Source organism: Parasteatoda tepidariorum, chromosome 9 (genome assembly GCF_982258835.1).
Source record: "Parasteatoda tepidariorum strain Cologne lab strain chromosome 9, Ptep-v5.0, whole genome shotgun sequence".
NCBI lineage: Eukaryota > Metazoa > Arthropoda > Arachnida > Araneae > Theridiidae > Parasteatoda > Parasteatoda tepidariorum.
In genome coordinates, this window is record NC_141763.1 from 81,881,195 (window position 1) to 81,902,948 (window position 21,754).

Genomic DNA, 21,754 nt, shown 5'->3' on the forward strand with positions numbered 1-21,754 from the left:
AGAAAAGTTGTTACAAAAGAAATTTTTAAATTTTTTACTTTTACAGAAAATAAATTAGAGAAAGTTTTTATTCCCTTTTAAGTAAATATTAATTTGTTTATGAATTTAATTCATATGCTTGCCATAAGCTTATAAAATCAATTAATAATGAATTCTAAAGCAGTATAATTGTATTCTATTATTCAAAATGTATTGGTGTCAAATTACTAAATTATTGCAAGAGCAGTAAATAAATTAAAAAAAAGAAAAACTGCGTTGTCTCAATTACTAGAAGCTTGGCCAAAATCTTAGCTCAATCTCAATTACTAGAAGCTACCAAAAATCTCAGTGGTGCCACCTGTTGCTTTGTAAAGTAATTACACAAATAAGTAAGGCAAATCGTTTATTGGGACGATACCGTTCTTCATCCTATCTACGTCCTTTAAATCAATATAAACTTTAATACTGGAATATATTTAATGATATTTTAAAGATCAATCTATAAAATATATGTTATTTGAAAGTTAAGGATAATTTAAGCTGTTTTTTGTAAAGGAAACAAATCCCTAGTTTTATACGTAACTAAGACTAATATATGTCTAGAAAAAATTTGAGAAACTTGACCATATTCGAGGAATACCTCTCATTTTAAAATTTGATTTTCAAAAATGTGATAACAGATAGGAACAAAACCAATAGTTCATATTACTTTTCAGTTTTTCAAATATTTGCAGTAAATTCAAAAGTTCTCTCTACTGCTTTTTTATTTATTGCTAAAAAAATGAAAGTTATTGGTTGTTGTATGCAAGAAGCTGCTAGTCAAACTTAAATTATGCTTTATGTGCTTAAATTGTTCTTAACTTTAGTTCGCTTTAAACGACTATAAATATGGGAGTTATATTTAAATTAAAATAATGTATAAACAAGAAAAGGTTAATGGGTTCTTTGTGTTCCTAAAAGTTATGAAAATTGGGCATTTTTATAGTTTACTCGTTAATGTAATTATTACTTTCCTAAATACCATAGGCACTATGCATGAAACATGAAACCGGTCTTCATCATGAAGCCAGGGATGTTTTTTAAATGGGTTTAAAGCTATTTATTTTCTTTTAAATAAAGTATCCCCTTAATTATTAATCGAAAAAATTTTAACTACTATTATGAAAATGATTTGTAGTAATTAAATGCTGATATGGAACAACCACAGACCTCAGGAAATACACTAAACATATAATGATATCCAGTGCTCATCTAAAAAAAAATAACTTAAATCATTGTCTAATTACATATTTAATATCTCCTGTTGGAACAATTAAATTTTCAATAAATCAGATACAATGGCATTTTAGTGTACAACTCCAAAAAATTGCAAAATATTAGCCTCGATGTGATTTTCCTAACTACGCAACTAGCTTAATCACAGCAGCTCAGGTTGTCTCATTGAAGAAAACTAGTCGTCGGTATGTAATATGCTCTATGGATTCGTCTTTAACAGCGTATACAACCATTGTTAACATGACTAACTATATACTATGTCAATGAATTCGTCTATAGCAAAATATACAACCATTGTTAACATGGCTAACTATATATGTCAATGAATTCATCGATAGCAAAGTATACAACCATTACTAACAAAACTCACTTAGTTTTGAAATATTAAGAGTTACAACTGAAATGATATTAACGTCTCGCAAGTATTCATACTTGTTTACAGTGAAAAATTAGAAGTAAAAATGCAAAATTGATGTCTCTTTGCACAGGAACTTTGTATGAACATGATTTAACACACGATTAAGGGGGTGATTTCTTAACTTCAAAAATTATATTAGACCGTCAAAAGGCAGCACTTGCTGTCAATAACTTACAAAATAATAGAGGTTGCCCAATTCACTAGCTGGCCGAAAATAATAACTTTTCCCCTTATGGCTCACTATATAATTTTATAAATAAAAAGAATATTGAAAACTTGTACATTTTTTTCTCCAAACGATAAACTGATAGCAGTGAGGGCTCAGGGCCTAGATCGTTTGCCTTCCAATGAGGTAAACCGGGTTCGAATCCCAGCGATAACTGGTCGATACGAATTCCGCATGTGGCTTGCACCGACCAGAGTGCTGGCGTACAATATCCTCAGTTGTAGACGTAGGCTAACCGTATGAGATTTACGTGGTTTTTCTCCCCGTGTAACGCAAATGTGGGTTAATTCCATCAAAAATCCTCCACGATGGCAAATTTCTCTCAATACTTGGTCCAGTAGTTTCCTTGTCTTCTGGGTGGGGTTCAAAATTACAAGGCTACGGAATTGAACATTAGTAGTCGTAAACCCAAAAAATTGGATCGGCTATTCAAGGACGGTTATGAAATAAAATGATAAACTGATATTTTAAAACTCCCAAGATTTCATTTATTTAACGTCACTTTATAAAGAAGTAAATGCTTTTTCTTTCTTTAGTTGAAGGCTTTCCAGGTCTTATGGATTATGTATGCGCATCTCAGTATAATTCAAGCTTAGATGAGAGGGTAGTTTTGTTTGTTAAAATGTTTCCAGAGCATGATTTGACTTCCGATGTTATACAGAAAATCAAACAAACCATTGAAGAAGTGCTGACTTTTGAGCACGTTCCTGAAATTATCATGGAAACACCAGATATACCAGTAAGAGAAAGTAGTATATTACGTAAAGTTTTTAAAATATTACATCAATTTTTAAGTACTTAGTCATGCTTAGTATTTTAACCATTTATAATCGCATGAAAACAATGAAATACGATAGAAAAATAAAATTGTTAAATAAGCATAAACATTTTTGTTTACTAGGAATTTTCATTAGATGCCTCAATTAAAGCAACTATGTAATTATGTAAATCTGAAATAAGCTAAATAATATAGTTTGTCCTGAATATATAAAAAAATATTTACATTATACCCGCTATGATAACCTATTTACGACATTCTTTAATAATTATTGATAAAACAGTACTAGAAAGATACTAATCAGATATTATGAGTGTATTAAATTTTGCACTACAAAGTGCTAATTTCAAACAGTTTAATACGTCATGCTCGGGATATTTCGTAATGACCGCATTTAATATAAATTTTTAAAATCCTTGTTAAAAATGAAGCAAAAAGAACGTATGTTCATTGCGGGTTCAAATTAATATTTAAATGAGAAAAAAAGGAAACATTACCAAAATCCTTGCGAATCACTACTGAGGGAGGCGAAACTAAGAACATGAAATATGTTTGATTGCTGGAGAAATTGAAAGACTTCTATTCTACCGTGCAATTGAAAAATCAACGTAGGTGACAAAAATCCAAAATGGAGATTTTTGTATATTTGGCATCTTTGTAAAGCCAGCTACATATTGCAAAAATTTTCTTTTCAAAATTAATTTTATTTTATCAGTTTTTGACATTCTATTTTAGCGTTCATAGTATTCGCAATAGAAGGAAAATAGTGGTCAAATCACTGTACTCAGTATCAATCGTAGAGCACACCACGTTTTATTAGGAAAACAAATTGGTATGAATGTTTCCTATACAGCTTTCTTTATTTAGTGATTCAACAAATCTTATAAGTACATACAATATCTTTGTTTCATTGTCGTTTAAATATCAACCTGTGACCCCTGGTGGGAATACTTTTTGATTCTATTTATGACAAATAAAATAAAAATATACAAATTAAAAATGATTATGAAACACCCTGTATTTTGCATTCTAACAGTATTTTTTTTTTAATTTTCTTTCAGTATAACATGACAGGAAAGAAGCTTAATGGATTAGTGAAGAAATTAATCAACAAACGAGAAGTTTTGAATTCAGAAGTTGTCATCAATCCAAAGTCTGTAGAATTTTTCAAGGCAGTAGAGCTTGGAGATTTCTGATCATTTAATCAAAATCTTTGATTTTTAAATAACTTTTTCGAAAAATGACATTAAACTCATGACCTAAATTTACTCAAAAGAAAACGGAGTGAAATATGAAAAACGATTTATTTTTATTATTGGTGAACTAATAGCTTTTCAGTTATCTCTTCATACCATGTGCTATTTCAAAAGTGTTGTACAGAGCTTAAAAAATATTTTTATGCTGTCAAAATCTGTGATAATAGATGCACCAAAAGTAAGTGATGAAACCATGAAAGGTAGTAAAAGAAATTGCTCCAACAATGAAATAGTCGATTAAATTCTTTAAATTTAAAAATTTTGTTTTACGAGATTATTTGTTTTTCATACATAGAATGCTCATTTTATGCTTTAAATTTATCTCGGACTTTGTGAAATCGGAATCTTCACTCAAAGCGTTCTGATGATCTGACTTTATTTATAATTTAAATAGACATATGGTTCATCATAAATGTATATTTTAATCATTTGTGTAATTGTATTTTATACTATTTAATAAATAAATTATTATGATTTGTCAGCAAATTATTTTGAATTACATTTCAAATTGCTTGTTATAGTGCTGTATGTTTTAAAAAAACAAAACGAAATTGTAGTGAATTAAAAAAAAGGTACTTTTACACATATAAAGCCTTTAAGTTATATTATTCTTCCTTTTATAAGTCTCAAATATTCTGGAAAATACTTATTCTTTTCAAAAATGTATTTTTTTGTAAATAAATTAAATGTCCCATTCAGAAAACGAACATATTAAAATTAAATTTAGCCGAAGCATTGCTCGTATTTTTAAAGAATTTTTCCATTTTCATTTAAGAATTTTGAGTTTATTCGATTAACGAAAACTAAACCAACTGTATTTTGCTTAAAAATATTTCTTCATGGTAAAAAAAAATTCTGGTTAAACAGCGGTACTGAATGGTAGTGAAATTTCTGGTAAAGAAAGCAACAACGCTGATGGGACAACGGAGTCTCTTTTATATACTTTTTTCTAACTCTCTAATTGTAAGTAAAAATTAATTTTGTTGTTTCTTAATTATAAAAAACAGCCTAATAGATATTAAAAAATCCGTTAGCCATTATGTGAGTCATCAGTCTATACTTGCCAAGGACACATGTGCATATATGGCAACGTTACTTTTAAAAAGTAACGAGTAAAAGTACAAGTATTTTTAAAAAAAGTAACGAGTAAAAAGTAAAAAGTTCTTATTTTAAAAAGTAACGAGTAAAAAGTACAAGTAAAAGTACAAGTTCTAAACAAAAAAGTAACGATTTAAAAGTACATTTCTAGGAAATCGAAAATTCAAATTAACCTAAAATTTTATTGAATAATATTCTTATGTTCTTTAATGTTTTTGTAAAATTGTTGTTATTTATTTAATTACTTTTAATTTTGAAAGTTATGGACATTGATTTATTTCTAAATTCGGAAGAATGTTATAATATAATTTTATAATATAATCGTATAATATAATTTTAAAATCAAATATAATTTTAATATCAAATTTTTTATGGATTTTCACGAAAAGGAAATTTTATCTATTGATTCTAATTTTTATTTTATTTTTTTATTTGTTTAAATTACCATTGATTTAAAATTGTATTACTCTATAGAAACGCGTTTTAAAAGCACAAACATAAACAAAGCAAACACAAGGTTTCAGATAGCTTTGTGATCTTTGAGCTAGTAAAAAATAATTGAATGTGCAGTATAAGTTGAAACAGAACAGTCTACAGTTTCATTTGTAACAATGGCTAATGTTAAAGTCATGCGAGAAAATCATTTTCCGAACATTTCTGCCTAACGGATTAATTAAAATTTGTAAACGAATTTTAGTATCAGCGGCTAAATTAATACCTTCGAGTTTTCAAGAGTTAAAATAGTAATTATAATAGTTTTCAATAGCACAAATGAAGTTCTTAGAGATTTGACTGGGCTTTATTTAACAAGGTCGGGCATGAACATAATTTTAGTGAAAAATGTACTAGGTAAAAGTGTATTTAGTAAAAAATGTATTATTAGTGAGTTCAAACAGAAAATTGAAAAACGTAATAACAAAATCCGAAATTTTTTATTTAAAATGTATTAAATAAATGCATAAAACTCGAAAATGAATGAAAATAACTTGCTAATTAATATTTTTATTCATTTTTCAAAATAATTGCATTTCGAAAGTGGTGTCACTGAATCTGCTGCGAGAATTTCTCAGAACGTGCTTAGCCACGCTGAATAAGCGCTCCACGGGAGCACTAGAAGGTACTGCAGTATTATATTTCACATATAATTTTTTTACGATTGGATATCGATTCGAAATTGATATGCTTTCGGTTTCGACATTTGAGCTCATGTATGCCATAAATTCTTCTGTCGCTGGTGATTGGCATGATGTTTTCAACTTTAGAAAATTTAAAATCCCTGGTTTTTTTTTCTGTTACGTTATAGTTATAGCAGGGTGTTCAGCTTGGACAATTCTTTCCAGTTTTTTTGTAGCCTCCTCCCTAGATTTTTCTTCCAACCAATTAAATTTGATTCAAGGTACCAGACCTGCAGCATATAATAAATCTTCCTGCGATTTCACATCGCAAAACCTTTCGCGCACGCCATCTAAAAGAGCTTTGTTTAAGGTTTACGAACTGTTGTTTTAATAATGTTACTATGAAGCTCTTCTTTAAAAGAGCCGTCTTTTTCCTTTCAGGAATGACAATTTTAAAAGATAAAGGTATTTAAAAACGAAGTTAGCTGCGAATGCATATATATGTCACATTAATTTTACAAATTAAAAAAACATAAGCATTTTTTTCTCTTTTTTTTAGAAAGCTTACCGAGTTTTAGAAAAAAGTAACGATTTCATTCGACATTTCCGTTACAAATACTTGTACTTTTTCCCTAAAAAAGTAACGAAAGTACAAGTAAAAGTACTAAATTTAAAAAGTAACGAAGTACAAGTAAAAGTACGTACTTTTTACTTGTACCGGTGGTACAAGTAACGAAAGTAAAAGTACTGCCATATATGCACATGTGTCTCTATCTGCGCCTATCTATCCCTATTTCATGATCATAAATTATTAAAATTCTAAATATAATATTTTCCCTTAATTTTTACCTAAATTAATACAAAATAATGAAAAAAGCATGAAAAATGTGTTAATTATAATTTTGCGCTAAAGGGTCAACAAAGTAGCAAAAAATAAAATATCAGAAAAATTTTTTATAAAATTTTTAAGGCAATTTATTTTTACGGATAAAAAAAATACGTTTTATTCTTTTTTCATTTTAAAAAATGGAATCTTCTTCTATTTTTGGAAGCAATATACCAATAAAAATATATTTATCGTAAAATACAGTCAAGAATTCCTTTTTACATAAGAAAATATTTTAATATTTCATTTATATGAGTGAAACCTTAAATTAAAGAAGAATGTATGGATTTTATTCTTCAAACGGTGGCACATTCAAATAATGCTGTATGGAATCCTTGTTTTTTACCACATCAGTATTGTACGGCATATTGTTCAGTATCTTTTTCACCAAAATTTCCATTTTCTTTCCAGTTATATTGTACTAGAATCAAAACACATAATTCAAAATTAATTCACAGCAAACTCTAACAAAAATAAATGAGTCTTTAATAATAGAAGTCAAATTAATAGACGCACTATAAGATTCAATGTAAAATTTGAACTATCAGGTGATACTATATAACTTTATTGTTTTTACGTGACTTAAACCGGTTTACACTTGTTTACATTCGTGTATCAATTGGTTAAATTAGGAGATATATGAGATAAATTCGATGCTAGGATAAATAAGATGATATATTATATAAATATAGAATATTTATCATACCAGGTATTATTGTAATAATTAGATCAAATTATTAGATACACTGTAGATCTTAAATAATTGCATGTTTTGCACTAGTTTATATGCAATACTTTTATATTTAAACATACATGTAATGGGTTTTTATTCAGGAGATTTTTATATACTTCCTATTTGTATTTATTTTTAAAGTATTGCATTTAAATGTTAACCACAGATTTTACATAGAATCATATAGCGCGTCTAATAATTGAGCTAGGGACTGTAATTGGTTCATTTGAAAAACCTTAAAAGTAATTTTTCATATTTAATAACTTATTACGTTTTTATGTTATTTTAAAAATTTAAAAAATAAAAATATTCTTACTGGTATATCTTGAACCTCCATGATAAGCCCTGGAATGTGTTCATCTGTCAACTCCTCTTCTACTTTTTCGCGAACTTTCTTCAATAATTCATCATTGAATTTGAAGCCAGTTTTCAGTTTCAAAAACAAAACAGCTCTCTCTGTACCATTTTTACTATACTGAGATACGCAAAGGCTGTCGTGCACTTCAGGAAGACGATTCACTGAAATGAAAGATCATATAAATATAAAATTTATTTAAAGAGTACTAATTTTATGAACTAATTTTTTGAAACTGAGTTTTAAAAGTACTGGAAAAAACACAAGAGAAATTTGTTTTTTTCCCCACAAAAAAACATCGCACTCGATAAATATTTGAATAGTGAATATAAAAATATACACCGAAACCTCATTTAATCGAATAACATCGTGAAATAAAAAAATCCAAATATATGTACGATGGACCATGGAGAAATAATGAACAAGTTGGAAGATATATTCACAGTCAACTGATGGTAGGGTATGGAACAATTACTTTATAATTAAACATAAGTTCTAAAACCATGTAGTTTTACTACAGAGATCGCTTTAAAATTTCAAGGCTTAAGATCTCCTTGAGTTCTTTATAAAGGTGCATTCATCGTCCTTTATCTCTCATGTGTATTAAACAATGAACAAGTTGGAAGTTATATCCACAGTCAACTGATGGTAGGGTATGGAACAAATACTTTATACTTAAACATTAGTTCTAACACCATGTAGTTTTACTACGTTGTAGCTTGAAAACTATGCTTTTTTACTACATTGTATTTCTGAAACCAAGTAGTTTTACTTCAGAGATCGTTTTAAAATCTTAAGCCTTAAGATCTTGAGTTCTAAAGGTGGATGCATAGTCTCTTATCTCCCGTGTGTATTAGATCTAAACTTAAAGCCTCGTAATTACGATACATGCATATTAATACACTCGTTGCCATGAAAATGAATCATCAGAATAGAACGAAATTTTACATGCATAAGTACTATGTTGATCGAAATGGATGATTAAAAAATTAAATCTAACTGATCGTTTATTACAGGAAAAATAAGAATGAACGCAGGTTTTAGTACACTGTGGGGCCATTTCTATCACGAATATAACATACAAACGACCAAGTATTGAGGCATGAAAAGTCCCTTACAAAGTTCTGCGACTTTATGTCCCATAGTGGCTGTAAATACGACTCTAATTAGACTAATTTTTGAGGATGTCCGATTTGCCTTCCCAGGTGATCTCATATATGCTCGATCGGTGACAAATCTAGGGATCGAGTAGGCCAGGGAGAGATAGTTTGTGTGGCGGATGCAATCCTGGGATAGCCTTGATGCGTGTGGCCGAGCATTGTCTTGTTGGAAAAATGGCTCATAGGAGCTCTGCCATGATTTGAAACGCATGTTTTTGAAGAATATCACTAACCTACCATTGGACTGGCGTAATATTAAGTATGTTTAAGTTGGATTAAGTATGAGCAAGTTAGAAAAAGTTGGGCAATATCAAACAAACAGTAAAAACAATGAACAATATCATCACACTAGCTGTAGGAGCAGTAACTTAGGCAAGAGCAAAGTTAAGCAATACATTGTTTGAAAGTTTTGGAGTGATATTATTTCGTTCCAGATATTTTTTTTTCGTTCCAGATTGATTAGATAAAATAAGTTCTGTTCTCTTCCTTTTTTTTATTTTTTGAATTTATATATTTTTAGCTGTTCACCTTCGATGATCAGTTATCAAGTCCATCGGAGAAAATGCTGTTCGAAGTCTATGACTGTATTGTACTAGGTACTTCGCACTTATGAGCGAAAACCCGTCATCCAAACGTAATTGAAAATCAGGAGTCCTATAGAAAGGAGATCTTTTCCCCATATAATGTACAATCTTTGAAAAGAAGGAAAAATATCATTACTTACGTAAAATTGATTTAAAAAATTTTTTTTTAATCGAATAAAGGCCTTATACATGTATATACATAGATTATACGTAATTTTACAAGCTACATTTGATATTTCACCTATCAATGTTAATTATAAGCATAATATGTATAATAATATTTGTATCTTATATTTTAAACTAATCTCTCGAGCATGAAGTAATTTATGTATAAAGTACTTACCAACGTTATAAATTTCTGAACTTCCAAATCTACAACCGAATTGATTAAGAACTTCATCACTAGAAAGCAATAAATGCACATTTTGAACCAAACTTAACGAGTTTAGTATTTGGAAATGTTTAAAAACATATTTCAAAAAAATAAACCCTTTTATAATTAATTATTACAACATACGAATATGATAATTAATTTTTAATTTTTATTTTATATAAGTGTTAGTATTTATTCAAAAACTAAAATATTTTAACGAGATTATAATTTTTGATGTATAGATTTTAACATCGCTCATTCGTTAATGCTTTATCTTCATTTTTTATGTATTCCAAACATTTATGCTGAATTTTGATTTTTTTAATCGTTAGTATCACAATAAAAATTATCCGGCAAATTCACAAAGGAGGTACAAAACAGTTAAAAATTAAAATTCAACGCCATCTTTTTCTACGAATATGTATATGAAAGTTATATGTTTTAGCATTTTTGTATTAAGATATGTCGAATCATAGTTGCGTATTTCACAAATATTTCATTACAAATATATTAAATAATTTCATGCGTTCATGCAAGACAGTGGAATCACTCATTTAAACCTGAAAAAATTATCTTTCAAGTAATTGTTATAAATACTAACATCTATAATTCAGGAAAAAATTTAATGTTTCGCGTATTAGCAGTTAAAAATATTCGCATAAATCATAATTGAATATACTCAGTGTGCAATTATGTTTAGAAACTGTTTGTCATGTACTGTTGTCAGTTTGTGCAGAAAAATAGTTATAAACATGATAGTTAATAACAAATGGTGAAAGTCATGGAATAGACCACAAAATTCGGTTTTTTATATTGCATTTTTGAGCTTTTCATTTATTCAAGACATTTTGGGTACTAGAGAAAAAACTTCTTTCGAATCAATACAGAAAAATACCCACAGAGAATAAATAAAAAGCAATAACACTTACTTTCGACAACAAATAATGATTCCTCTAGTTTTTGGATTAACTACTGCCAAATCCCCCATTGAAAATTTATCTACATAAAATTTTTAAAAGGAAATTAAATGAATAATAAATAAGAAATGAAATAATGATAAGCAGCTTTAAGATTTAAATTAAGTAGAAATTTTAAAAATTTCAATTAATCTACTTTTATATGTTTTGACACTAAGTATTTTTGTAAAATAATTGTCTTTAAAACTGTAAATTGAAGCTAATGCAGATGATAGCTATTTTTAACATCAACGCGCTGTTTATGATTGAAATGAGATCTCCTAAACTTTGCATTCATTAAATTTAATGATAATGGTTTAATTTTACTATTGCATCCTATTTACTTGCAAATTTAATAGGATATTAACTTATGTTAAATTCAGCAAACTGGAGGCAATAATGCTTATCTAGTTTTTGGCAAGTAATCTAGCAAATAATGATTCCTCTAGATTTTGGATTAATTACTGCCAAATCTCCCCCAAGAAGAAGAAGACCAGACATACCCACACATGTGACCAATGACGCCAGCTGATAGTTTATAAGCAAAATGAAGTGTTAAAGTTGAACTAAGTTTCTCCATATAAGTTAGAATGTTAATTAACGAGAAGTAAATTAAATTCTACTGTGTCCTATCGCTCATTGAATTCCTTGATATATAATTCTTTCTCGTCTGCGTTTTTTACTTAACTTAGATCTGTTATTTGTTTATGTATTTTATTGTAATCATGATAGATTTTTGTTTTGCGCAACTGGCAACTTCAATGCATAATTCATTTGTTAATGTTCTACATGGCTTCGTGACTTTCTTTGTGATGAGAAAAAAATTTTTAGTGAACGAATTGAATTTTTAGTGAAAGAATAAAGAGCATATAACATTTAAGAGAATTGATACTTGGCTTGGCTTACTCGAATCGGAATGGAAAGAACAGTTGTTAACGTAAACAAAAGTTGCGTTTCAACAACCAATCAGGATCGAGATACCCACATTACGTCACATGTAGGTATCCCATTGAGTAAATTTTAAAAAGAGTTAAGCCTTTTTTTTAAAATTTACAGTGGTCTCCTTTCAAAGGATTTTAAAAGAAAAGCACTTCTAAAGGGATTTTTAATTGTAAAAACATTTATAAATCCAAAATAATGTTTAATTTTATTAATGCGCGTACAGTATAATTTTTAGAGCGCTATGACGCACTCTTCAGTACGTATAAATGCAAGTCATATAGAACACTTCTTTTCTCCTTCTGCCAGATTTAAAGGGGTAAAAACATTTTAAAAGATGAAATTTATTTTTTCGTTGCATTTTTATGGTACGAGGAAACAACATTCAGAAATTTGCATGGAACATTACTTAAAAAGCTTTAAAAATAAGAAAATAAAAAAATGCGACGCAAAAATAGTATTAATGTAAAGCGTTACTACTTTTCAGATTTATAATATGCTTGATATATTCCGAACAGTTCAACAATATGAAATCTTTACTATTATATTTCTACTAGTGGGCTGCGCCCCCTGCTCGCTAACGCTCGCCAGCCCCCGAAAATTGTTACGCAATCTTATATGATTTGCTTCACAAACCAAGCCCGCTTCGCTCGCTTCTAATTTAGGTACATTGCAAATGCATAAAATTCTAAGAATTCAAAACAGTCATTCAAATCCATATAAAATCCATAATACTAATATTTTTTTTTTAAAAAAAATTAGTATTATAGGAAAACGTTCTATATAACATAAAATCATAATGATCTGACACCGTTTTCCATTGTTGTCGGCGCATTTTTATTGGCCGGAAAATCACGTGATAGGATCTAGTTTTCCCCCATTCATTTCCATATTGTTTAGGTTGTCATCAGCAGATCACACTTGGTGAGAATGCTCTCTCTGGTTATTTCAGTTTCCGTTTTTAAAAGCGCTACATGTTGAGTCACCTCAGCTAGCTTTGGCCTGTGACATTTTTAGCGGCAATCACTGTTTGATTTTCTAGCGTTGCCATTCGGGGAGTTGTAGTGAGTCTTTTTTTTGTCGCCATGTAATATAAATTGTAAGAGAAATATATATATATATATATATATATATATATATATATATATATATATATATATATATATATATATATATATATATATATATAGATTGTAAGAAATTCACCTTTATGTTTAGAAAAGTATTGTTCTCTATATCTCGAACCATCGTCATCTCCATATAAGCCCATTGGCAATGATGGATATGGTTTTGTTATAACTAGATCACCAACTTCACCAACTATAGAGCAGCCTGTAGACCAAATATGTAACAGAAATTAATATATAACAGTTATATATTTACTTTCTTAAAGTATAGTAACAGTTTTAAATGCATGCCTTAACCCTAGTCTGTGCTATCATCTGCTTAGTATATTATATATTGGAGAAGAAAAATTTAAAGAAATAGACAAGAAAATCAATAGTAAATATTAACCGATGGTGCAGAAAGCATCAACATTACGATTTAAAGAGGTTAGAAACGTTTCAAGTCTGTATTCTAATTTGTTTTGTCCCTAACCTAAGAAATGTCTTTCGTTTTTCGAAAACCTCTAAAGAAGTATTTCTGAAATGTTGTTGATGTATAGTAAATATTTCTGATATATTCAAGATTCATTTCAAGAATTCTTCAGAAAACCTCTTTCTTTTAACTGTCAACCGAAGACAGAAAAAGTTTTGGCAACATAAGATATTTTTTGAGAGATTTTTCTTAACTTGTCTGAAAAATCTTGATGTCCTTATGATGTTAAGGGAAATTTATCTAATGATTTTTCTTCTTTCAACCAGCATGGAACAAGTAAGTTAAAAATTAATGAGATTAATTGATTAACGTTAAGATTTAAAAAAAAAATGTTTAAACGTAATTTGTCACTCCTGTTCCTAGAACATACTTTAACTTGATGCAAATATAAAAGAATTGAGTTTAGAACATAAAAAAATTTTTTTTAAAATTTTTTTTTTGTTAGCACAAAAAATACCTGACTCACCGTACCTTCCTCATTAACACACATTACATCAGCGCCTAAAGCTGGACAAGTCATTTCGCCTTTGTAAATAGGCAAAGTTCGATTAAAAGTTAAACAAGCCCCCATGACTTCTGTTGATCCTGCATTAAAAAAAGAAAAAGTTCGGTTATTGATTTTCCATTCTATTAAATACAATACAAACAATTGCATTGCTTGAAACTAAAAATGAACTCACCATAAAAACTCATGAATAAAAAATTTTTCTTAATTTTTTGATATACAAATTCATAGTTTTGAGGTTTTACAACACTAGCACCAGCAAAAATTGCATATAAGCTGTCCAGTTTGTGTTTTTCAGCTAGAAAATGAAAATTACATTTTAAACTGAATTTTAAAGTAATCTTTTTATAAGATAATGTTTTTCCACTTCTTATACAATGGCATAGAATCATTCATGTATGATACTTTGTAATTTATTCTTATTTCCTTAATGAAGATCATAGATTTCCCCTTATTCTAGCTCTCTTTAATGAAGATCATAGATTTCCCCATATTCTAGCTTTCTTTAATGAAGATCATAGATTTCCCCTTATTCTAGCTCTCTATAATGAAGATCACAGATTTCCCCTTATTCTAGCTCTCTTTAATGAAGATCATAGACTTCCCCTTATTCTAGCTCTCTATAATGAAGATCATAGATTTCCCCTTATTCTAGCTCTCTTTAATGAAGATCATAGATTTCCCCTTATTCTAGCTCTCTTTAATGTTGGAAAGAATCAGATATTTAAGGGAAAATGACGTTGAAAATTTTGCGAAACAATTTTTTCACTTACTTTTCCTACATTTATGAAATAAAAGTTTCCTAAGATTATTCTTACAAAAATACAGAATAAATTACAAAGGAAGGAAATAATTTACTTTGTATTTTTGTAAGAATAATCTTAGGAAAATTTTATTTCATAAATATAGTCACGAGGGCTCAGGGGAGAGAGCGTTAGCCTTCCAATGAGGTGAACCGGGTTGGAATCATAGCGGTGGCTGGACGATACGAATTCCGCATCCGGCTTGTACCGACCACAGTGCTGACTTGAAATATTCTTAGTGGTAGACGGGTCATGGGTTAAAGCGGTCTGGCTGCCAGACTAACCGTGGGAGGTTCTTGTGGTCTTAGAGTTCGATTAAAAAGTCGATTAAAAAGTCCCTTAGAGTTCGATTAAAAAGTCCTTCACGAAGACAAAAATTTCCAAATACTTGATCCAGAAGGTTCCCTTGTCTTCTGGATTGGGTTCAAAATTACAAGGCTACGGAGTTGAACATTAGTTGTCGTAAACTCGAAAATTGTGTCGGCTGTTCACCGATAGTTCTAAAAAAAATAAAGGAATGAAATCGGTCTTTTAAGGTGTATTTTAAAAAGCATTTCCTAACACAGCTTTTTTTAATAACAGACATACAATATCTGTTTAATGGAAACTTGATTAGAAATATATTGGGTTGTATGGAGATACTCCTACAATTTTAATATTACTGATGGACTCTTCTGTAAGTTTTTTTCAACATTTATGTGACCCCTGTTATTCATAACGTTTTTAAATTCAACAAAAAAAAAATACTAAAAATGTCATTTAAAAAATTGTATCTTGGTGAGAGAAACTAATTGCAGGATCAAAATCAACCGCTACCGTTTAAAAATCTCCTGCAACAGAAAACAGAAAAAAATTGTTCCCCAGTGTAATGAATTAATCATAGAGACTTTTGAAAAATGAAACGGTCAAAAAGTATTTGACTATTCATATTTTTAGTTTTAAAATTAATAGCAAATCATACGGACTGTCATTTGAGAAAGTTCTTCCACTCATTGTAAATCATCTTAACAATTAAAAGTAAATCATAATGATTCACATTGAAATAAATATGCATATGTTTCTTAAAACTATTCATGTTTATTGCTTACAAATAATTAGTAAATCCTTATGATTCGCATCAAAATAAATGTACTTTGACTATTCACCTTTCTTGTTTACAAATAATGATTGAATCTTATAGGTTTACAAATACAGAAATGCGCATAAAAATACTTATGACGTTAGTTTTTGAATATTTATTTCTAAACATTCATTGAAAGCGTTTATATCATTCAAACGGCGTTTTATTCTTACAGCAGGTATATACAGAAATAGAAACACTTTACTTGGGACGTAATTCCTCTTCTCTAATTCATCTATTATGCTGGGAGTCAGGAAAAGCATTGATATTTTATATTCATCTATGATGTCCCAAAAATGCGTTGGAGAAAGAAAGTAAGGCACGCCATCATATAAGACCGAAGTTTGTCCTGTGATGAATGCACTGAGTCCCATCGTCCATGTTGCCCATCCAGCCTAGAAAGAGATTTTTATTACTGTAGGGTCAAATTTAATAAGAGTTCGATCCTGAATCTAATCAAAGATCTGTGCCTCAATTGCTGAAAGATTTACTAAAAGATTGCTGAAAGCGAGAGGTTAAGAGTTAGATCCCAAGTTTAATTATAGATTTGGATTGTGTATACGCAGAAGAACTTAAGAAAATTCTTTGGAAAATATCCCCTCATTAGTTGAGGAGGTAATAAAAGAAGGGTTTCAACACTTCACCAGAATTATAATTAAGAATTGACAAACAAAACAGTATTGATGTATAAATAAATGAATAAATAAATAAAATTAAACTGCGTAAAACAGACTTCCGGAACTTATTGAAAGATTTTGTCAATAGCTAATTAAATATCTAGCTGAACTAGTCGGATGTAAAATGTTATGAAGAGTAAGTAGCCATAATTGATTAATCAGAAATTGCGAATGTATTGTCTCCTTTTCTGAAAATGTACCGTCTCTTTTCATGAGGCACATACAGTGTTCAATGTATTAGTCGCTCGCAAGTTTTACTTAATGCAATCCAAAGCATTGTTTCCCTTTGGAAACTATTATTTTATCTACAAATAAGTTCCATAAATATCTTTCAATAAAACGATCTTTCATTAACAACAATAGGAAGAACTGATCTGATGCAATATAACAATTCATCATAATGAAAACCATTATGCTAAAAAACTTTATTTGGAGGATTGTATAAAAACAGTCACCCAGATGCCTACTAATTATTAGATAATTATATCTGTTTGAAGTAAAATTTATGAAGAGTAAATAACTGTCATTGATTTAAATTACTAATTTTAGTACTAAAGAATTGCTACTGAGTTGTCTCCTTTTATGAAATGTACTGTCTCTTTTCTTAAGGCAGAGACAGTGTTCAATGTTCAAATCTCTAGCAAGTTAATTAAGCTTTGTTTCCTTTTGTAAGCTTTTCTTTTATCTATAAATAAGTTCAATAAATATCTTTCAATAAAACGATCTTTCATGAACAACAATAGGAATAGGAAGAATTGATATAAAATAACAATTCATCATAATGAAAACCATTATGTTAAAAAACTTTATTTGATTAATTGTATAAAAACAGACACCCGGATGCTTATTAATTATTAGATAATTATATCTGTTTGAAGTAAAATTATGAAGTGTAAATAACTGTCATTGATTTAAATTACTAATTTTAGTACTAAAGAATTACTACTGAGTTGTCTCCTTTCATGAAATGCACTGTCTCGTTTCCTAAGGCAGAGACAGTGTTTAATGTTCAAATCTCTAGCAAGTTAATTAAGCTTAGTTTCCTTTCGTAAGCTTTTCTTTTAGCAACAAATAAGTTCAATAAAAATCTTTCAATAAAACGATCTTTCATGAACAACAATAGGAAGAATTGATATAAAATAACAATTCATCATAATGAAAACCATAATGATAAAAAACTTTATTTGATTAATTGTATAAAAACAGACACCCGGATGCTTATTAATTATTAGATAATTATATTTGTTTGAAGTAAAATTTATGAAGAGTAAATAACTGTCATTGATTTAAATTACTAATTTTAGTACTAAAGAATTACTACTGAGCTGTCTCCTTTTATGAAATGTACTGTCTCTTTTCATAAGGCAGAGACAGTGTTCAATGTTCTAATCTCTAGCAAGTTAATTAAGTTTTGATTTCTTCAGTAAGCTTTTCTTTTATCAACAAATAAGTTAAATAAAAATCTCAAAGTCACGATCTTTTATAAACAACAGTAGAAAGAATTAAAATCAAGTATTAATTACTGATATAAAAGCTATTATCATAAAAAACTTCATTAGGAGAGTTGTACAAAAACAGACAACCAGATGCTTATTAATAATCAGATAATTATTTTTAAAATAAGTTGAAATTTATATAGATTAAGTAGCCGTAATAAATTCAAATCGCCGGTTTTAGTAATACAGAATTGCCTCCTTTTCTGAAAATATACTGTCTCTTTTTATGAGGCATAATCGATGACTAATGTTGAAGTTAATACCTTCCAAGGGTTCGAATTCCTTTATAGATTAATTAAGTTAATAAAATTTTTTCAAAACAGTGATTTTTTTAAAAACAATATTAAGATGAATTAATACTAAACAAATTGTATGATTTATAATAAAAGATATTAAAGCATAAAGAAAAAGAAATTTATGAATCCAAAAATGAAAATTTATAATACTTTCAATATAAAATTAATTAAAACTTTTAATAAAATTAAAGTTTACTTACGGGAGATGCAGATAGAATGACTCCCTTTCTATCGACGCTACTTTGAAGGTATCGATCTCTAGTAATACAAAGAAGACACTGCAAGGAAAAAAGATTTTAGACCTGAATTTTTATAGATAATAATGATTTTTTAAAAGAAATATCCCTTATAAACTGCTCTGAAAAAGCATTAGAACTACAGTGAAATCACATCAACTACAGTGAAAAAAAATGTTTTTAATAATACTGAAATGAAATAAATTTGGAAGGAAAAAAAGAGTTCTATCAGTAAGGCAATAGTAAAATTTCGAATTCAGCCTCTGACCGTATTATTAGATGCACTGTAAGATTTTATGTAAAATCTTAATTATCAGGTGATACTATACAGATTTATTGTTTTTACGCGGTTGAAACCGGTTTGCACTTGTTTACGTTCGTGTATCAATTGATTAAATTAGACGATATACACCGAAGAGCCATTATATTATGACCATCCTGCTAATAACATATAGGACCACCTTTAGCCCTCAAAACTGCTATCACCCACCGCGGCATTGATTCCACAAGGTGCTGATAGGTAGTCTGAGGTATCTGGTACCAAGCGCTCACCAACTGGTCCTGGAATTCCCTCACATTGCGAAGGGGTAGCGGGGCAGCACGAATTTGGTTTTCCAAGTAGGACCACAAATGCTCTATTGGATTAAGGTCAGGTGAATTTGGGGGCCAAGATATGACTTGAAAGTCACTGGATTGTTCCTCGAACCTATCCATGACGATTAGACCCTTATGACATTGTGCATTATCTTGTTGGTAAACACCATCTCCCGCAGGAAAAACTGTTGCCATGAATGGGTGAACCTGGTCTGCAACTATGTTCAAGTAGCTTACAGACGTCAGAGATTGTTCTATGAGGATTATGGGTTCTAATATTTAAACATACATGTAATGGGTTTTAATTCAGGAGATTTTTCATATACTTCCTATTTCTATTTATTTTTAATGTATTGCATTACAATGTTAACCCAATGATACACGAATGTAAACTAGCGTAAACCGGTTTTAGCCGCGTAGAAACAATAATACTGTATAGTATCATCTGATAATTAAGATTTTACATAGAATCTTATAGTGCATCTAATTATTTAGTCAGGGACTGTATATGCTTTATAAACCAAATATATATAAACTATTCAATATAATATGTATTAATTATAGAATATGTAGTATATGATCTATATGAACCGAAATTATCCTTCTAATTTAGACTTTAAGAAAATCAACATAATAAAACAATGAACGTTTCTATTATCTTACCAAAAATAACCACATTTATATCATTAACCTATTTTTGCCCAAGGATAGAAATTTTAATATATATAGTATTATTTTCATTGAAATATGCTTAAATTATACTCATTAGTTACAAAAAATAGTTTCGGGCATGAAAAGTAATATGTTAATTAAGAAATAAAATGGCACGTATGTGCACTATTGGTGAAATCAAATGAGCGAATCATTTAGTTGAACACTTGGTTTCTTATGGTATTTGTTTATTTTTTATTTAATTTACAGAATTTGCAACTTTAATCTGTCATAAAAACATGTAATTAACCTCAAAGGAAATAATTATACATTTTGAAAATTCGAATTTGTCTATAACAATTTAAAGTTAAAAAAAACTAGCGTAATTTTAAAATTTACAATTTTAAAATTAACTAGCGCAGAAAAATATAATTAGTGAAATAAATATACGTAACAGTGTTAATAATTTTTTTTATTGAAATGGTGAGTTTACGCATCTTTGGTCAAAAATGAGTTAATCAGAAAAAACTAGTTTTATTAATTGATATATTACAAATTATAATATTACAATTATACAGTCGTTGATCAACCGACCCAATTTTAGGATTTATGTCTACCAAAGTTCAACTACTTAGCCTTGTAATTTTGAACCCAATCCAGAAGACAAGGAAACTCTTGGATCAAGCATTTGGAGAAATTTACCGTCGTAGAGGACATTTTAATTGAACTAACCCGTTACATGGAGAGGAAAACCACGAAAACCTCCACCGGTTACTCTGACGGCAAGTGGACTCTAACCCCTGATCCGTCTACCACTGAGGATATTTTTACGTTAGCACTGAAGTCTCTAGACGTGCATCAACATATTATTCTTATATACTTATTTCAATAGAAATGTATTAATATTAATTTTAATGTGGCATATGTAAATTTAAAAAATAAGTATCTTTCCCTGCATACTATAATGCCATGCCTTTACTGTCATATGAAATTATTTTACCTCACTTCCATGTACAATAGCTTTAGGTGAACCTGTAGTTCCAGAAGTATAACTAATGAAGACTGGATGTGACATAGGCACTTGCTCAAAAATTAAGTCTGGAACTGAACCATCTGCATTCCGCCCAGCATCCAAAAACTCTTGTAAAAAACAGCTACAAGAGATGAAACGGTTTAACTAAGCTCAACTTTTTTTTTAATAGGCTGTCGTTATGCATCAATTTGCTTTTAGTATAGACAATGTTATAGAATATATATAGAGTTATGAAACAACCATTCTTACTCCATGCTTTCGGAATCCTTGTCGAAAATTGAGATATAAAAATGACCCTTTAGGTTTTTCATTCGAAAATTTAAAGGAAGGAAAGTAAAAAAAAAAACACTATCGAAGTCCAAAAAACGAAAAGAAAGAAAAAAAAACTAAGGAAGGCAACATCAAAACCTGATTGATTGCCGAAATAGAGAGGAATTAAGAAGTTATTGTTATAAAATCCTTTAAAATTTTATCAACCAACTCTTACAAAATTTAATGTTTTTTTCAGGTTTACACAATATTGTTTTGAGGTGTTAAGGTTAATTTGAGGTTTATTCGAAGTTTATTTATTCGAAAACAACCTTAAAAAATCATCCTACAGAACTGTATAATC

At 29.1% G+C, this 21,754-nt stretch overlaps 2 protein-coding genes across 4 annotated transcripts in view; one reads left to right on the top strand and one right to left on the bottom strand.

The window, feature by feature from the left end:
- The window catches only part of LOC107442734 (acetoacetyl-CoA synthetase), a 33,094-nt gene extending 28,688 nt beyond the window's left edge, over positions 1-4,406 (top strand). For both annotated transcript variants that reach the window (XM_043041416.3, XM_087152246.1), the window contains exons 17-18: positions 2,435-2,637; positions 3,738-4,406. In XM_043041416.3, coding sequence (XP_042897350.2) covers positions 2,435-2,637; positions 3,738-3,872 — 338 coding nt within the window. In that variant the 3' untranslated portion in view covers positions 3,873-4,406. The remainder of the gene's footprint in view (positions 1-2,434; positions 2,638-3,737) is intronic.
- Positions 4,407-7,095: 2,689 nt separating this feature from the next.
- The window catches only part of LOC107442736 (acetoacetyl-CoA synthetase), a 49,054-nt gene continuing 34,395 nt past the window's right edge, over positions 7,096-21,754 (bottom strand). For both annotated transcript variants that reach the window (XM_087152247.1, XM_087152248.1), the window contains 10 exons: positions 21,109-21,262; positions 18,828-18,905; positions 16,364-16,553; positions 14,411-14,533; positions 14,202-14,315; positions 13,338-13,463; positions 11,166-11,235; positions 10,207-10,265; positions 8,081-8,283; positions 7,096-7,452 (listed from right to left, as the gene is read on the bottom strand). In XM_087152247.1, coding sequence (XP_087008373.1) covers positions 7,321-7,452; positions 8,081-8,283; positions 10,207-10,265; positions 11,166-11,235; positions 13,338-13,463; positions 14,202-14,315; positions 14,411-14,533; positions 16,364-16,553; positions 18,828-18,905; positions 21,109-21,262 — 1,249 coding nt within the window. In that variant the 3' untranslated portion in view covers positions 7,096-7,320. The remainder of the gene's footprint in view (positions 7,453-8,080; positions 8,284-10,206; positions 10,266-11,165; positions 11,236-13,337; positions 13,464-14,201; positions 14,316-14,410; positions 14,534-16,363; positions 16,554-18,827; positions 18,906-21,108; positions 21,263-21,754) is intronic.